Source organism: Mus musculus, chromosome 17, assembly GCF_000001635.26.
Source record: "Mus musculus strain C57BL/6J chromosome 17, GRCm38.p6 C57BL/6J".
In the NCBI taxonomy this organism is placed as follows: Eukaryota; Metazoa; Chordata; class Mammalia; order Rodentia; family Muridae; genus Mus; species Mus musculus.
The window spans coordinates 58,272,674-58,292,915 of NC_000083.6; the positions used below are offsets into that span (position 1 = coordinate 58,272,674).

The window sequence follows — 20,242 nt, forward strand, 5'->3', positions numbered from 1 at the left end:
AATCCCTGAGAGATGGGAAACAACAGACAATCTTAGTTTAGAATGAACAGATAACACAATCACTGGGCATGGAATCTGGCATCCTAATTCACCAACTATTCTATCTTAGAAATCTGGTGCTGGATCCTGATGGATTCTGCAACCCAAACTAATAGTCCCAGCCTACATTTTCATTGCCTTGCTCCCACAGTCCAAAAGGAAATCCCCCTCCTCCTGCCTTTCCTCTCCCTCTCTCTTGGATGGAAGGTCTGCCTCCTTCTCAACCAGTGATTGGCCTTGGCTTCTTGTCATCTTTATTATTTAATCAATTAGGGGAAAATTCTGCTACAAATGTATAGGAAATGTACAAAGCAAACAAAGGCTGAAGAGTAATACATCAAAATCATAATACATAATCAAAATCAGAAGCATTCCAATATAAACTGGCAATCTTATTAGTCTCTCTCTTTGTTTTTTTTTTGTTTTTGTTTGTCTCAAAACAGTGTTTCTCTGTGTAGCCCTGGCTGTCCTGGAACTCACTTTGTAGACCAGGCTGGCCTCGAACTCAGAAATCTGCCTGCCTCTGCCCCCAAGTGCATGTGCCACCACTGCCCAGCTCTTATTAGTCTCTTGAGTGCCAATATTGCTTCTAATGCTCTCTGTAGGGCTCTTTTAGAAGATATAAATACTTTTAACCTGATTGACTCATGGATTTTTTTTTCTTTTTTCTTCAGCCATGTAGAATAGTCTTGCTCAATATAGTAGCTGCTGTCCATGCTCTTAAAATTTTGTCATATCCTGAATTTTAACATTAACACTGAGAAAGCCATGTGTTACTCTGATAAATGTTCTTTTATTTGTGACTAGTTATTTTTCTCTCACAGTTTTAAAGAACCTCTCTTTATTTTGTATATATAGCATTCAAATTATAATACGCTATAGAGAGTTAATTTTCTCGTCCTGTCTAGTTAGTCTTTTGTGCTTCTTATATTCTTTTTGTTTGTTTGTTATTTTATTTTATTTATTTACATTTCAAATGCAGTCCCCTGTCGGCCTGGGTACCAGAGGTTTTCCATGGAGATATCTGTCCAGGCCGGGTGAGAAGGTTCCAGCGAAGGGAAGTGAGTGCAGGCAGGGAGATGAAGTCTCTGAACTGAGTCGGGTCTGGCTGGGCCACCAAAGCCTACAATCTAGTGAGGAGTGCGGCGGGACCTCAGGTAGCTCTTCCGGAGAGAAGATCTCTTCCCAAGTGTTACATACAACTCTTGGAACAAAAGACTCAACAAAGGAATAGTTCTCCAGCACCTTCAATTCTCTGTGATTTATATACAGTTCTGGGGGTGATTCAGGGTTTGACAGCAGGCACGTCTCATTGGCTTGGACTGTGAGTTTGGGGAAAACCTTATTTGCATGTGGGAAGGCTTGGTGCTGTTCCTACATGGCTGATAGCCATGCCTCTCCTGTGCAGGATATGGGATAGGTAACTTCTACAGGAGCCAGGGGTCCAGGAGACATGGTGGTCAAATGCCTGCCGTCCCATGTAGGTGGGAATTACTACCCATCGGGTTCTCCCGGGGTTCAAGATCTAGCCTCAACTGGAAACCAGGCTGTCTGCGCATAACCCTTTGCCCCACAGTCCCCCTTCTTAGTCTCCCCTCCACAAATCCCCATTCCCATCCCCCCTTCCCTTTGCCTCTAAGAGGGTGCTCCTCATTCACCTACCATCTCCACCTTGCTGTTGAGTCATCAAGCCTCCACAGGACCAAGCCCCTCACCCCCATTGTTGCCAGATAAGACAATCTTCTGCTACATATGCAGCTGGAGCCATAGATTCTTCCATTTATACTATTTGGTTGGTGGTTTAGTCCTTAGGAGCTGTGGGGTGGCCAGTTAGTTTATATTCTTGTTTGTCCTATGCCCTTCAGGTCCTTCAGTCCTTCATCTAACTCTTCCACTGGGGTCCCTGGACTCAGCCCAATGGTTGGTTGTGAGTATCTGCATCTCTTAGGTGCTGGCAGAGCCTCTCAGAGAACAGCTATAACAGGCTACTGTCAGCGAGTTTTTCTTGGTATCAGCAATAGTGTCTCAGTTTGGTGTCTGCAGATGAGATGAATTCCAAGGTGGGCGGTTTTTTGGATGACCTTTCCTTCAGTTTCTGCTCCATATTTTGTCCCTGTGTTTTCTTTATATAAGAACAATTCTGGATTAAAAATTTTTGAGATGAGTGTATGGTCCCAACCTTCAACCAGGGGCCATGCCTATCTATCTGGCCTTGCTGAGGGTGTGGTAAATACAGAGTGGGTAGTAGAGGAAGGTAGTTATACAGTTATAGAGTCTCTGTAGCCTGTCCCTCCTGTGAGCCTGGTTATGTTGGGCCTCTTTGGGACAGGTTGTTTCTGAGTGTGAGAAGAGGTCTAAAGAGACTGATATGTGAGCCCATACCAGGGATGTCTATCTGGCACTTGGTGGTAAGACCACTGCTACTTCAGTACCAAGGAGACAGACATGAGTTTCTGTGGCAGCATGGGCTAGGACCTCACAATGCCTTTAGATGGCATCACTGGATAATCAGATTAGGCTGTTCCTCTCTACTCTCAAATCCCCAGTTTCACCTCTTCATTCGGCAGACATCCTTCTGCTTCATTTTCTCTTCCTTTTCTCTACCACTTACCATTTTAATCTTAGTGATTCCCATGTCTTCTGTGTGTCCTGGGCCATCACAGGAGTGCTATGTGCTACTGTTGCCATGTGACACTAGGTAGGGGTCATTTTGGTGTAGCCTGACTGCCCCAGCCTGCATAGCCCCAGGCTTAGGATCACTTCGCCTGCCTCCCCAGCCAAGGACCATGATTTTTTATCATTATTTTTGCTAACTGCTTTGATTAGGATTTCTAACACTGTGTTAGTACAGATTTCCAGTGTTGGCATCTTTGCTTTGTCCTCTCTCATAGATGAAAAGCTTCCACCTGTTGGCATTGAATATATTAGATGCAGCTTCATTGTATCTGACCTTCATTTGTGTGGTGCATCCCTTGAATACATATATTTAAATTTACAACAAATAAAATGTTGAATTTTGTTACAGGGCATTTTGGCATCCATTAATAAGAAGATGATATAATTCTGTACCTTTCTCTGTTTCTGTGTCATGTTACATATGAACTTGCCTGTTGACCCATCCTTATATTCCAGTAGTAAATCACATTTGATCATTCTACAGGATTTTTTTCAGTTGTTGTATAATCATGTTTGTGAGTTAGTTAATATTGTGTTATGAATTTCTTAATGATTATTCCATTCCAAATTTAATCTATAAGTTTTTTCATCCTTATCCACTTTTGGTATTAGTGTAAAACTAGAGATATTTGATTGCCAATTAAATGCCTTTATCACAGATTTGTTCAGACTTGTGGACCATATTCTTATTGAAATCCAACTCAAGTCAAAAATACAGATAAGCACAAATAGTTTTTGTTCTCTTTCAAGGAAGATAAAATGTTCTTATACAACTACATGTACAGTTGGTTCCAGGAACACATGAGAGAAAATTGTTTATTACTCAGTTGATTAAAGTAAGCTTTAACCAAAATGTAATGTTGTAATAATATCTGTTGCACTGGAATATAGAATTACAAGCTTTAATATATCCCATCAAAATTTCAGAACACTCCTATTCTGATACATGCTAGCCATACCACGGTTGAACTGAATCATCCTTTATAATTTAATCTTTAAATTAACTGAATGATAAATTATAACACACAGTACAGTTTTCTAAACTATTTTATAGTATTCTAAGAAACTGGTACCTGTTTCTCATTAAATGTTATTTGAGTCTGGGTAAGATGGGTCAATGGTCAGAGAGCATCCCACTAAGTCTGTTGACCTGGTTGAGACCCCTAGAATCCACATAGTAGAACAGAACAGATTCTCACGAGTTGTCTTCTCACTTACACACATTTGTACACACACCCAGTGATCCATACTCCCACACATGCATACATACATACATACATACATACATACATACATACATACATACTCACTTACTTGCTTGGTCACTTTATGAGCATCATATATAATCAAAAGCTTTAAAGTGTTTCAGATCCTGAGACAACAAGACTGGATCAATGATGGCATGTAAGATTTTGCTTTTGCATTCATCTTAATAACTGAGAAACATTACAAAGGTGGCCATAGTGATCTGAACTAGATTATTTCTTTGCTCCTAACCGTCTTTAAGCTGGAGAATTTACCTGTGTTTATATTTTTTGTTTCTCATCTGCAAATTGGGGATTGAAATATTAGCCTTAAAGTGTTGTTTTGAATTTTGAATGAAGTAAGGTCCAACATTGCAAGATGCAGCCTGGAGAAGTGCTCAAAAAGGGTAGGAATTTAACATAGATTCCCTCCTGGACTTTGGCCCTAGGCTTAAAACAAGTCACAGTCTCTCTGGTGGTACACAGACATCAGTTATTTTGGTTGTCTGGCTCTTTGGCATTTATTATATTTTACTGTATGACCCAGCATAGATTAATGTATGTCATAATCATTACCCTCATATCTGTCTCTGTGGCTGGGATCATTGAACATTTTTCCCAGCTCATATCACACTTTGATAGAGATTTGGGATCATGTCACTATTTTGTAGTTGTCAGTTAGCACTTCAAAGTTGGCCATATCAGAAATTTTGTGATAAGCAATAGAGATGAAAGATGGCTCGGTAGGTAAATAGTTTGCCACACAAGTAAAGGCCTGACTAGGGATTCTTAGAACCGATGTCAAGCCACGTGTAGTACCATATATGTGGGAGCCAACTGTCCTTGTAGCAAGATGGGAGACAGCAATGGGAGAGTTTCTGAAAATTTAGGAGCATGTATCAATGGGACATATACACAGTGGCAAATAACAAGAAATCATGCCTCAAACAAAACATACAGCAAATATGGATACCTAAGTTTATCTTCTGTCCTCCACATATATGCATAGTGCCAAGTTCACACCCTTTCTATTACACCCTTCATACACATACACACATGAAACCACATGCTTAATAAGTAAAGCAGATAAAATTAAAGAAATGAAAATAGCCCATGTGGTACAAGATTTTTGTTCCCATGCTAAATTTCTCCTACGTATTATCAGTTACTATAAGTTTGTCAAAATGCCTCTAATGAGCAACTTCTATCAGTGAATGTCATAGTTTTCAATGTGTTTGACTTATTGAAAAGTTTATTAGTGTATAAGAAAGTGGCTAGGGATCAAGACAGAATCACAGGTTAGAAGACTTGATAGCCAGGACCAGAACCCAGCTCTGGCTGTACTTACTATGTGAGTTTGAATAAGTCATTTCATATTCTGAGCTCTTCATCATCATTATTCAGAAAAAAAAACTCAACCTTTTACTATCTTTTTTTCATAAAATTTTAATGCAAATAGAATGTTAGTTTAGTCCTCACTTGCCTCGTTTCTAAGCCTGTTGTCTGCCCTACAGAGCCTTGGCTGATCCAGCTTTAAGAGACCTCATCAAAGAGACATTTATCATTTGTTCAGAGTGGCAGTGTCATTAATCTTCTCTATTCCCCCCACTTGCTCTTGGCTTCACTTTAGTTGAATAAGCGAGAAAGAGACCAGTGAACAACATTATGGAGATATTAATTTCTGACGTGGCTGGATAGCTCCTAATCACACTATATTCACTGATCTATTCTTCATGGCTGACAAGACAAGGATGGATGCTGATGAATACTTGTCATTATCTTCTGATATAGATGAGCTTGTTTTCTCTCTAATAAAATGGTAGGTGTATTAGTTAGGGTTTTACTGCTGTGAACAGACACCATGACCAAGGCAAGTCTTATAAAAAACAACATTTAATTGGGGTTGGCTTACAGGTTCAGAGGTTCAGCCCATTACCATCAAGGTGGGAGCATGGCAGCATCTAGGCAGGCATGGTGCAGGAGGAGCTAAGAGTTCTCCATCTTCATCCAAAGGCTGCTAGTGAGGACTGACTTCCAGGCAACTAGGGTGTGGGTCTTAAGCCCACACCCACAGTGACACACCTCCTCCAACCAGGTCACACCTATTCCAACAAGGCCACACCTCCAAATGGTGCCACTCCCTGGCCCAAGAATATACAAACCATCACAGTATGGTTCGTTCCTTCTTTCTTTCTTTCTTTCTTTCTTTCTTTCTTTCTTTCTTTCTTTCTTTCTTTCTTTTTTCTTTCTTTCTTTCTTTCTTTCTTTCTTTCTTTTTTTCTTTCTTCCTTTCTTTCTTTCTTTCTTTCTTTCTTTCTTTCTTTCTTTCTGTCTGTCTGTCTGTCTGTCTGTCTGTCTGTCTGTCTTTCTTTCTTTCTTTCTTTCTTTCTTTCTTTCTTTCTTTCTTTCTTTCTTTCTTTCTTTTTTTTCAGAAACTGTAGGCTGTTTAGAAAGAAAGAGTTTGTAAAATGTCTTTGTGTGTGTGCCCTTGTGTGGATGCATATACTTGTGCATGAATGTACACCTGCATGTGAGGGCAGAGGTTGATGTTGACTGCCTTTCTCAGTCACTCCCCTCCCCATCTATTTTTTTTAAACAGAATCTGACATTTAACCCAGCATTCCCTGACTTAGTCAGGCTAGCAGGTGTGCACTTAGGTCTGGCTCTGACTTTTCAATGTTGGGATTACAGACATAATACCTGCCCTGGCTTTTCATGAGTAGATCCTCATATTTGTTCAACAAAGCACATTACTGACTGTGCCGTATCTCTATATCTATTGGCTATCTTTTCTCTTATTCCAGCCTTTAGCTGCTTTGCATTTTGTTCACACAGTGAAATAATTACATGGCTCATATCTCCAGCGGACTCAGCTTTCTCCCTTACTTTCTCCACCCATGACCTCCAGCTACAGTCAGTATTAGATGATGTTTAATTCATGTGGAGTTATTTTACTCCTAAAGACAGTGCAGTAGGTCAGATCTGTTTTCCTTGAAGCCCTTACCTGCACAAATGCTTCTCACAACAGGACAGTGTTTGTGGAAATCTACAATATGTAACCTCCAAGCAAGTGCCACTGCTTCCATGAGACTTTCTTTAGCGTTCTTAGTCAAAGTCAGTATCTAGCTCTGACCTGTATTTGGATGCCTATTTTACTCATATTTATGTTATACATGCATTATGGAACACTCTTCTTCCTCTGGATATTAGGTGAGCCATCAAAGCATTGATACATCACACTATGACCTCCATACAATGTAGAGCTAAGAAACTGTTAACACAGTGATTGTATACAATATTTATACTATTTTATGTATAACTCTTTAGGGTTAATTATATATATTGGGCACATACACATGCTGACACATACAGAGAGAGAGAGAGAGAGAGAGAGAGAGAGAGAGGAAGAGAGAAAGTAAGACAGAGACAGGGAGAGAAATTATTTACAACTTGTATGGATTAATGGTCCATAGTTTAGATATGAAATGTCCTCATGGCTTGTGCTGCATTTTTGGGATGTTATGGCACATTTATGAGGTGACGTCCTATAGCAGGAAGGAAATCACTGGAGGTAGGTCTTAAGTGATTACAGCTTCATTTATTTCCTTTTATTCCCTCCATCCATGGTGTATATTGAGTGTAAAGCAACGTGACCATCACGTCTCCTGCTCCTGTTACCATGTCTCTCTGTTATGATAGACGTCACAACTGTAATCCAAAATAACCTATTGTCCATTAAGGTGCCTTTGTCAGAAACTTGATAATTTTTTTTTATTCAAAGAAACAAGAAAGTATCTAAAACATATATTTAATATTGCTTGATCTTATGGTTGAATTTCTCAGAAAGACTGTAGGGTTTTGTGAAGTTTCAAGTGATTAGTAATGAAAACAGTTTTTTTTTTCAACATTTCAGCTTAACTTGTGAATGAACACATAAATGGGAGGTGTTAGACTCAGAGTTGAAGAGCTGAGGTTGGTTGGAGCTCACTTGGCAAAGTGTTTGACTAGAATTCATGATGTCATAGGTTCTATGGACAACATAGAATGAGCTGGGCACAGTAATGGACACCTTTATTCTGCTACTAGAGAAATAGAAATGGAAGGATCTTGGGAATCCTAGGTTTGGGGCTAATATCCACTTATCAGTGAGTACATATTGTGTGAGTTCCTTTGTGAATGTGTTACCTCACTCAGGATGATGCCCTCCAGGTCCATCCATTTGGCTAGGAATTTCATAAATTCATTCTTTTTAATAGCTGAGTAGTACTCCATTGTGTAGATGTACCACATTTTCTGTATCCAATTTGCTAAACACATGAAACTCAAGAAGAATGAAGACTGAAGTGTGGACACTATGCCCCTCCTTAGAAGTGGGAACAAAACACCCATGGAAGGAGTTACAGAGACAAAGTTTGGAGCTGAGATGAAAGGATGGACCATGTAGAGACTGCCATATCCAGGGATCCACCCCATAATCAGCATCCAAACGCTGACACCATTGCATACAATAGCAAGATTTTATCGAAAGGACCCAGATGTAGCTGTCTCTTGTGAGACTATGCCGGGGCCTAGCAAACACAGAAGTGGATGCTCACAGTCAGCTAATGGATGGATCACAGGGCTCCCAATGGAGGAGCTAGAGAAAGAACCCAAGGAGCTAAAGGGATCTGCAACCCTATAGGTGGAACAACATTATGAACTAACCAGTACCTCGGAGCTCTTGACTCTAGCTGCATATGTATCAAAAGATGGCCTAGTCGGCCATCACTGGAAAGAGAGGCCCATTGGACATGCAAACTTTATATGCCCCAGTACAGGGGAACCCCAGGGCCAAAAAGGGGGAGTGGGTGGGTAGGGGAGTGGGGGTGGGTGGGTATGGGGGACTTTTTGTATAGCATTGGAAATGTAAATGAGCTAAATGCCTAATAAAAAATGGAAAAAAAAATTAAAAAATAAAAGAAATGGAAGGATCAAAAGTTCCAGGCCATCTTTGATTACATAATGAGTTTGAATACAGCTTGTGATATTTAAGACCCTAGCTTAAGATGAATCAAAACCATCATGCATAATGGCCATATGGTTTGAAGAAAATGCTAGACATCATATTTGAGAGGCATGATATGCATAGATATAAGGGTTGCATAACCGAAAATAGGACTAGATTGAAAATCAAAGAGAGTTTATTCAAAACACCAATCCTTGCAGCTAAAGCTCAGAGAACATCATGGAAGGGAGAGTGGAAAGATTGTGAAGGCCAGATGATCAGGAAGTAGTGTGTGAAACTGTGTCTCCTAAACATGACAGGGAAGCTACATACATAATCACTCAAAACTATGCATGCTCAAACAAGGCATGGATAATGATAATACCAATATGTATGCTGATGTGAAAGGGGGTAATCTGATAGGGAAAAAGAACTAAAGCAACCAATGACTGCTGAGAAAGGGAGAATTAGCCTTTCTGATGGATAAGCTCCTTAATTGACTTTCCAATAGCAAATGGTCAGCCCAGAAATGTAAGCAAGAAACAATAAATGTACATAGCAGGTAATACTTACATATTTATGCATACATATTTAGTAGTAGTAGTAGTAGTAATATAAAAGGGAGGAATTGGGGCAAAGGTACCTGGAAGAAGATTGACAAAAAGAAGGGAACTGAGTAAATATGTGATTGTATTTTACTGAAAATAAAAGAGGGAAAGAATATTAATTCCCTGAAGAGAATGTGAGATTAAAAAAAAATCAAATGAATTAAAACAGCAACAACATTGGCAGCAACAGCTCCGCACAGCAGCATCTCTGCTTTCACAGGCTCTCTAGCTCTTTGCTAGTATTACTTGCAAGTTTATCTGAACGGCTCCTGGATGCAAATGCAGCTAAATTATTCTGGCTTTCTTGTAGACATCACTGAAAGGCTGTGTGTTTGCTATTATTAAGCTGTGAAAATTCAAAATTCAAGAGAAATCTCCAATTCTAATTCCATTGATTAAACCCTAATTATGCAAACTGGCTGCTCCATGACCTTACCTGGATTATTTATTATTATTATTGTTATTATTATTATTATTATTAATTTGTATCAAGAAAACCATAATTGACCCATGACTCAATAAACTAGGGTTAAATGTTTAGTTTGCAGTTATAAGGACCTGATTTAAATCCTCGGACCCACATCAATAAAAAAAGAAAAGGGAAAACTAGAAGTGGTTGTGTAAATGATGAGGACAGCCATGAGTGTCTGTAGTTCCAGTATTGGGCGTAGGGAGAAGAGTCCCTGGAGCTTCCTGTTCAACTAGTCTAACTGAATTGTGATATAACTGGCTCAAGGAGAGATCCTATCTCAAAAAATAAGGTTGATCGTGGTTTAGGAAGACACTGGACACAAATCTCTGGCTTCTACTTCCAAACACATGCATATAAGAACATATATTTTGTTTTCTTCACTCTTTAGGACATTCCTCTGTAAATAGCACATTCATAGTCATCATGCAAACCTTAAGCAGCATAGAATGTCTTACCAATTAATAAAAGTAAATTTATTGTTCTGCAATGTTTATATTTCAGAAACAATATTTAACATATTTTACAGTTCATGAAGAAGTAGCTATAGATTAATGTTCCTCTTCCTCCTCTTATTTTCTTTTTCCTCCTTCTCTTCTCTTTCTTTATGCTCATTCTTTCCCCACTTTTCTTTTCTTCCTCCTACTTCTACACACACACACACACACACACACACACACACACACACACACACACACACCCCTCAAACTCAGAGGCTCTATTTTCTTTCTGTGCACATGTGGATGTCAGAGAACAACAATGTTGGGGTATTTTCCCAGGATGCCACTCACAATGTTTTCTTTCTCACAAGTTTGGAGTTCTGAATAGTCTAGCCTCGTTAGCAATGAAGCCTAGACATCCATCTGTCTCTACCTCCCTACACTAGGAGTACATGGGAGTACCATTGTGTCTGGACTCCCCACCATGTAGATTTCAGGCCATTAAATATGGTTTGTCTAACCAGCTGTTTAAGAGGAATTCATCTCAATATTTTAAAGATGACTGAGTTACTTGAAATGAGAGAGATATTTGTGCCATTTAGTAATAGTTTTAAGAGTAGAGAACTAGCTAGCAGACATCCAGATGGGGAACTCTAAGCAGAAAGGTAGTTCTAAAGGAAATATAGAATTTAGGGCAGTTGTGGTGGTGTGATGAAGGTGGACTTTTCCAGCTCTTCTCGGGAATTAACACCTCAAAATAACTATGCTCATTTTCAAAATGAGCTTCCCTCATTTTTCATGTTTTACAATGTTGGACTTATGAATGTCTTCTCTCTGACTGTTTGCCTCCAATTGTTCTGAGAGATTTAATTGTGTGGATAATTCAGAAGAAGTGAGTGTTTTGTATATGAATATAGTGAGTGTATGAAAAATAAGGATTTCCCTGTACAACAACTTGCCTGGGTGAAAGTCCCACATATTAGCATGTCGAAACGCAAAATTGCAACTGCTTCATAATTATTGTTTGTTTGAGTCAGTATCTCTTGTAGCCCAGATTGCCTTATGACTTGTTATATAGCTAAGTACAATGCTGAATTTCTTATCCTCTTGTCTCAACATCCTTAGTACTGGGATTGTGTGGGGAAATGGGCTATGCACAGACAGCCTGGTCTCCAGTTGAGCTGAAGTCTTGAACCCCGTAGGACCTGGTGGTGGTAATTTTCACCTACATGTGACGGAAGACATTCCCTCATGTTCTACTGGACCCCTGACTCCTGTCGAAGTTACCCACCCCCACGGCCCACACAAGAGATGCATGTGGCTAGCAGTCACATACACAATGTTCCAAGCTTCTGGCCTTCTGGCTAGTCTCCTCCTCACAGTTACCTAGCAACAGCAAGATAACACAGCCCACTATAAGAGGGACTGCTTGGCCCCTCCTCACTCTCTTAAGCTTTTACTTTCCTTATTCTCTCTCTAAGCTTTTACCTCTCTCTAAGCATTCACCTTTTTATACTTTCTTTCTCTCTTTCCCTCCCCCCCTCTCTAAGTGTCCAGGGCTGGTCTCTCTCTCTTTCCACCTTCTCTCTTTCTCCCTGTCTTTCTACAATAAAGCTCTAAATCCATAGACTGTCTCTGTTCATCAAGGCCCAGACTAAGGACTCTCACCTGCATGGGAACCACCCAGCGACCCCTCTCCCCCTGCCCTCTTCCCTCATCTCTAGGGCCTAGTGCCGCCCTAGGACCCGTATTCTGTTCTCAACTCCTCTGCTGTATCCAGAGTGGGATGCCAGAGACTGAGAACCCGGTCAGAGACTGACCCTTGTCTAGTTCCCGCCCTGTGGGGTCAGTGGATTCACACAGACGGATGACCACCTGGGGTCATATGGAAAGCATCCGTCCTGCAGTCCTCCTACAAACTATGGCCAGATGCAGGCTCTCTCCCTCCCCCTCTTCCCCTATACCCACATCCCTGCAGGACTGGATTACAGGAGTGTATCACTATACCTGATTTGTGTGTATGGTGCTGGGAATCCAACCCAGAGTTTCCTGCATGCTATGCAAGAACTCTATGCCAATTGAACTATATACCTAGCCTTGATAGTATAATCTTAAATCTTGCAAATGAGTAAAAGAACCAGGAATATTTGTATTTTAAGTATCTAGAATGTGCCAAGACAGCTATTACCAAGGGAAGCCAGTCTGGTGCCCTCAGCTGATGCTGTCCAGGGGTTCCATATCTGTGTTGGCACTTGTTCGAAATATACTATTATTTTCTGAATAGAAGCTGTTAGCTACTGCAATACTCAAAATCATTAAGAACAACCAAAAGATAACAATGAAATCAGGAACCTAAGCTTGTTATTCTTTTTTCCCTATGTCTCAATGAATCATAATTTCAGAACATTTTCCCTAGATCACAAGGGTAGAATCTTCACAGGCTTGTTTCCTCTTAAGTCTATGAACTTGAGAGTTCATGACTCCTCTTAAGAGTATAAGGTCACTTAGGTTCTGGTGTTGATATGACAGAAAAACGAAAACAAAAAACAAAAACAGTGGGGAGTATGTCAGAATCCCTTTTACATGTGCTTACATTCTGTTTAACCTTAATTTCTACACACTTTACTATCTACAAAAAGGAACACAGGTTTGGTTAATATTGGTCCAACTGTATACACACACAGATACACACACACATACAGGTTATGTGTGTGTGTGTTGGGGGGGGGGTTGTCTACAAGCTGATTTAAAAATTAGAAAGGAGAATAAGAGAGAGTGATATTAAGTCATTAAGATCCTAAAGAATAACAGTTGCAAGAGAAATAACAGAGATGTTGAACGAGAATATAAAACTTTTTTTTCTAGTTTTTACTTTATTGTAATATTCTCCCTTTTTATGATGGATATGTAAATTCATCTCTCTGTGCAGAAAATTTTTGTCTTCAAAAATGTATTCAAATTCTATTATTTCTTTGAGGCAGTGGTCATGAACTTTCAGGTTTTTTTTTTTTTTTTAATTCCACTGACTGTTGGTACTATAGCACTCAATCATGACTAGGAATTAAAAACACATATGGCATTGACTCACTTAAATTTCCTTTTAAAAAATTGAAGGGAGGGATATTATAAACTAAAAATATCCCTTTATTCTGCCCAAAATATAGCCAATCATTCTTTAATTCATCATTTAAACTGTAAATTTTGCATTGCTATGTATAAAAATAAAATTGGGCTTTAACCTTGTTTTAAGCTGATTCAACTAAATCTGTTGTGATATTGTCTAATGTTCTATTAATCTGAGTTTCTGTTCTTGACTCTTAATGCTGTTTTTCACCAATCTGTAACTATGCCCTTTTAATAAAAATAACATTTTACATGTACACCTGCATGTGTATATAAGTGTATATATTAAAATATAGAGGGCCTTGAAATAGATAAAGGAAAAATGGAATCCAGAAAGTATGGAAAAGAGAAGGACAATGAGGGGAAGAGAGACTTTATATGTACACACACACACACACACACACACACACACACACACATCATTGTGATCTCCACTATAGCCTTTCCGTTTGCATTCATGACTTATACAACATCTTCTCTTTCAGATGGAGTCCCATTCACCTGGTGGATTGGGAGGTCCAATGAAAAGCATCCTTATTGGGGAGGCTCTCTTCCTGGAGTCCAGCAGTGTGGATGTGGGCTGGAAGAGAGCTGCCTGGACATTCGACATTTTTGCAATTGTGATGCTGACACAGATGAATGGTAAGAAGAACTTCCATTTTCCTATAGTGGTAGAAAAATGTTAACCCATATACAGAACTGTTACTAAGAGAGAAATAAGCACACACCAAATTCAATAGGGATTAGAACTGTAAAAAAAAAAAAACCAACACCCCCCCCAAAAAAAAACCAAAAACAAACAAACAAACAAAAGACCTGGGAACCTGAGAGATATCTCAGCAATTAAGAGCAATGAATGCTCTTCCAAAGAACCTGTATTTGCTTGCTAGCACCAATATGTTGGCTGTTGGCTGACAACTGTCATAATTCCAAAACATCTAAGGCTTCTTGTGGCATAAATTGCATGCACATGGTCCATGTACATATGAGGAATATACTCATATACAAAAACAAAAAATAAAACAGTAAATTGTCAGCTCTTGTATGTTGTAGAGTAATAGTGAAGTTCGTGGAACACCTTGTATTCTGAACTTTCCATTCTAAGCAAGGAATGCAATGAACTATGAGTTTTGCCATTTATTTGGGTTTTCATTTTCCCCTCCCGTGTGTGTGTGTGTGTGTGTGTGTGTGTGTGTGTGTTTGTCTGTGTATGCATGTGTGCGTGTGTAGATGTTCCTTTGTTTTTGTCAATGCATATGCTTATGAATGTCTGTGGAAGGAAGCAAACAGCATTCATTGTTATTCCTCAGATTCCACCAGCACTTTTTTTAAAGACATCATCTATTCTGCTAAAAATTACTTTGCAGTTTCTACCTCACCTCTGATCATTTATTTCCCAAATAAAAAACACAAAACACTTATATTTAACATAAGCATTAATAGCATTAGAACTGGGCAGATAGCAATTCTCTATGTTATTTTGTCTACTTCCCTATCGATAACCCAGAGATATAACATGCCTTAATCCATCTAGGCTGCCCTTACTCAGTCTGAACAGACCTTATGGCCAGTTCTCAGCATTCCTTACACCATGGTGTCTTTCTCTCTCCTCCTCCCTTTGCTTTCCTCATGGTCCCAAAAACTGAAACTCCACTTACCTCTCTCCTTCTACTTAGCTAAAGGTTTTATCCATTTTTATTGACAAATCAGAATTAACTTCGAGGGCAATGTTACAGAGCATCATAAGTTGTACATAAGAATCTCCTAGCTTTCTGGTTTCCATCTGTGCCCAGAGCTGATCCTGTGCCACAGCACCCAGAGCGGCTTCTGTGCCACAATGCTCCATACCCAAATACTGCCTACAGGAAGCTGGTCTCCCAGGAGTGCTGGCACACCTGTGAGCACAGGTAACACAAACACTTCTGCTCAAATTGCTGGCCCAAGAGGAACCAGCCCAGATTCATCAGGGCACAGGAGCCAAAGAATTGGATACCCTAACACACTCACCTGAAAATGAAGACTCTGATTTAAAGTCACATCTCATAATGATGATAAAGGACTTTAAGAAGGACATAAATAACTTCCATAAAGAAATACAGGAGAACACAGGTAAATAGGTAGAAGCCTTTAAAGAGGGAACCCAAAAATTCCTTAGAGAATTACAGGAAAACACAAGCAAACAAGTGAAGGAATTGAACAAAACCATCCAGGATCTAAAAATGGAAATAGAATCAATAAAGAAATCAAAAAGGGAGACAACCCTGGATATAGAAAACATAGGAAAGAGAACAGGGGTTATAGACACAAGCATCACCAACAGAATATAAGAGACAGAAGAGAGAATCTCAGGGGCAGAAGATACCATAGAAAACATCAACACAACTGTCAAAGAAAATGCAAAATGCAAAAAGATCCTAACCCAAAACACCCAGGAAATCCAGGACACAATGAGAAGACCAAACCTAAGGCTAATAGATAGAGAAGTGAGTGAAGATTCCTAACTTAAAGGGCCAGTAAATATCTTCAACAAAATTAGAGAAGAAAACTTCTCTAACCTAAAGAAAGAGATGTCTATAAACATAGAAGAAGTCTACAGAACTCCAAATAGGTTGGATGAGAAAAGAAATTCCTCCTGTGACATAATAGTCAAAACACCAAATTCACAAAACAAAGAAAGAATATTAAAAACAGTAAGGGAAAAAGTTGAAGTAACATACAAAGGCAGACCTATCAGAATTACACCAGACTTCCCACCAGAGACTATGAAAGCTAGAAGATCCTGGACAGATGTCATATAGACCCTAAGAGAACACAAATGCCAGCCAAATTCTCAATTATCATAGATGGAGAAGCCAAGATATTCCATGACAAAACCAAATTTACACAATACCTTTCCACAAATCCAGCCCTACAAAGGATGATAGATGGAAAACACCAACACAAGAGGGAAATTACACCCTAGAAAAAGCAAGAAAGTAATCTTTAAACAAACACAAAAGAAGATAGCCACACAAACATAATTCCACCTCTAACAACAAAAATAACTGGAAGCTGAAATCACTATTCCTTAATGTCTCTTAACATCAATAGACTCAATTCCCCAATAAAAGACATAGGCTAACAGACTGGATATGTAATCAGGACCCAGCACACACACACACACACACACACACACACACACACACACACACACACACACACACGTGCTCACAAAATTAAGATGTAGAATGAGGTTTCTCTATATTTGTCATCTAGTAAGTCTTACAGAGACACCAAGGACTAGTGATATTTGACACTTAGCCAAACCTGAAAGTTGCAGTCCATGGGCAAGTGCTATCTGAGGAAAAAAATGTGGAGAGCTACTGAGAAATAACACTGGTTTACTGCTCTTGGTAGCTCACACTCAGACCTGAATCTACAAGGTGTGCCCTTTGTCTCCCTTGTCTGCTCAACTAACTCCATTACTGTTCTAAGTCCTGATCTGCCACATTTATAAAAAAATACATAAAGTTAATTAATTTTCTGAATGTATAACTTTAAGATTTATTTTAAAATAAATACACCTTTATTATAAGGCATTCAAAGATTTCAGAATATATGAATAGAAAAAAGAAAATTTTACCTCACTAGCACTTTGAATTTTCATGTATCTATCCCATGTGAAAAAATTATTTTTATTTTTTATTGTTGGATAGTTTCATGTATTTCTAGAACTACTTTTTGTAATTTTCCATTCCTGTCTCTCATCCTGACCATCTTCTATTGGAGCCTGTATCAGTAGGCCCCCACACTTACCTTCATTTCTACATTTTCTCTGTAGCCACTGACTTTAAATATACTTGCTTGTCCAAGTTTGAATGAGAGGCTACTTACTGTATGTAGTATGGAAGTCAAGAAAATCTAAATTGGCCTCAGTATTGAGAGTCGGATGGTGGGGTGTTCATCCCTAAATGGAGCATTTATGTCATTCTGTCTAAGTCTTAGGAAACATCACAGAAGAGGAATTGGGGAACGTTTTAAAGCCGAAGAATGATAAACATTCAGGGAAAAAGACAGATGTTGTCTGGACATGATATAACATTTTCATTAATGGATTGACTGCAGAAGACCTGGGTAATACCAGCCCCTGAAATCCTTGTGGATGAGGAAATGCCCCTGACACTCCACACCTCCCTACCTTTATGGAGTTCTAAAATGGGGTTATAGTCAATCTACCGATGTATAAAACAATAAAAGAAAACAAATCAGAACTATAGGTTTTGAAGGATAATTGTAGTTGGGGAGTAGGGGGTAAGTGTCATTTCATCAGTGGTGTGTAGGCACTGACACATTGTCACCTGTAAAATACTCCTGCAGATAATGGTTTAATTTGTACACTACTTCCAAATATAAGTATTTAATAGACATACAGGATTTTATCCTGCAGATTCACTTATTACTAAATGTGGATCAAATTAAATGTACTGCTTTTCAACATGTCTCAGAAAAAAAAGTGAAATATATTGCAAATCTTTTCTTGACTTTACAAAATCAACATACAAACTAAGACATCATGCTGACTTTAATGGGTTCAGTGTCCTCCATATTCTGCTTTTTTCATTAATTATTTTCAACTTTCTATGATGAGGATTTGACTTGTAAATGATGTTTTGCCATTAACAAATAATGCAATAGTAAAACACCTTGAGTTTTTATTTGTATTATTTTAATTGTTTTACACATTGTTAGATTGACAAGAACCCCATTTTAGAATTGTTAAAGGATGGATTGTGACAGATTGAGAAAAATGGCGAGCAAGCGAGAGAGAGCAAGCCAGGAGGTGTGGTGGCACATGCCTTTAATCCCAGCACTTGGGAGGCAGAGACAAGTGGATTTCTGAGTTCGAGGCCAGCCTGGACTATAGAGTGAGTTCCAGGACAGCCAGGGCTACACAGGGAAACCCTGTCTCAAAAAAAAAAAAAAACAAAAAAAAACAAAAAAACAAAAAACAAACAAACAAAAAAAAAGGAGAAAAAATGACTCAGTCTGTGTACACAGATTTCCACAGAGCCAATACCAAGTGAAAAACTCTAACCATGCAGAGTATGTTGAGAACTGCACACTCCTTGAGAGAATATCATAGGTATAGATATGTGATGGTCAACAAGGATGGCCAACTGGACATCATCTCAAATCACCAAGGACAGAAGTACGATTATGTTATTATGAGAGATGCAAGGACCATGCCAAGTCCTGTGGATTTAGACTGAGTAAATGGGGACAATGGAGCTCAGCGCCAGCATCCACCTCTTCACATGCTGACTGCATTGTGACTCGGTGCCACAAGCTGCTAATTGTGAGCCAAATTAACTTTGATCACAACGCCATGAGAGGTAACTCATACAGTGAAGGGAGGAGAGGTAGTCAGCCCTCACCAGAGTCACACAGCCACACCCAGAGAGATTTTCCTGGCAGCCTCTTCTTGCTGAAAATTTTCTGGAGTCTTCGATTAGCTGGCATCCAGGACCTATCTGATGTGACAGTCTACTCCTCATTTCTGTCATGTTCCTTCCTGAGAGCAACTTTTTCCTGCCATCTCCACCTTGGTGTGTGTGTGTGTGTGTGTGTGTGTGTGTGTGTGTGTGTGTGTGCGTGTGTGCGTGTGTGTGCTTACACAGTCCATGGCAAAGCACATGGCTATCTTAAGATGATCCCAATGAGTGTGTATTTAAAGTACAGAATTATCATTATGCACAAGGAAATGAGTTAATTCTATTCCTTTGCACATCTCCAGCACTGATATTGTGACCTGATCATGTACTTAAAACAAACAGTTGTTCCAATTTATTTTTTTTTCTGGTACCTACCACTGCTATAGTCTGACTGCTAATTGTAATCAACCACTAGATTTTTACTATGGAACAGGACATTCAAATCCTACATTTGTCATGTGTTAAATGTGTTAAATGTCATGTGTTAACTAAATGATCTAAATCATTCAGAATCTTGGTTCTTCAGGTCCTGGTTTTATTTTCATGAATGGGGAGAGGCAGAGTACTGTTTCTGGAAATTGCTTTCTGGGATAGCAAATAATTCTTCACATCTATGAAATGTGGCATGTGTCAGTTTTGAAAAAGTATGTTGCTATTTATACTACTATTATTATTATCTATAGTATTACAAAGTCCTGAAGTAATTATAAGAGACAACATTCATTTATATATTAAATTAAATTTATGTTTATGAAAACTGTAGATAAATACAATCTCACTGTAGTGAAATAAAAGACTGAATGCTAAGAATTTCATGCCAAAATAATAACATTTACTTTATTAAATTCTGGGTAGAGTAAAGTTATATTTCTGATTTTCCAAAGTATTTTCCACATGGGGTTTCTGATAAATTTACCTTGCAATGGACGGACCTGTTCTGTATGAATAAAGCAAAAGAGCTGCGAATGTGTAACCAAGGAGGTTGTGCTCTCCCACAGCATCTGCCAAGGTGACCAAGGTGTAATCTTAGGGAGTCAGTTTCAAAATGATTACAAAGTAGCAAACTGAAACCCAATCAATTGAAATGTGTTGAGTGAGGAGAATGCCGGTGTGAATAGAGTAGGAAGGTCAGCCAGAGACCTACCAATAACAGCTCACGGACTCAGGGGTGCTGTCATGCATGCAGCA

The 20,242-nt window shown here is 39.0% G+C and overlaps 1 protein-coding gene across 15 annotated transcripts in view; it reads left to right on the forward strand.

Annotated features, from left to right (window-relative positions):
* The window catches only part of Cntnap5c (contactin associated protein-like 5C), a 648,880-nt gene that overhangs the window by 503,600 nt on the left and 125,038 nt on the right, over positions 1-20,242 (forward strand). For all 15 annotated transcript variants that reach the window (XR_385354.3, XR_385355.3, XR_385356.3 and 12 more), the window contains one exon: positions 14,069-14,225. Coding sequence is in view for 12 of the 15 variants with exons in the window: in XM_006524747.3 (XP_006524810.1) it covers positions 14,069-14,225 (157 nt within the window). In the remaining 3 variants the exon portion in view is untranslated. The remainder of the gene's footprint in view (positions 1-14,068; positions 14,226-20,242) is intronic.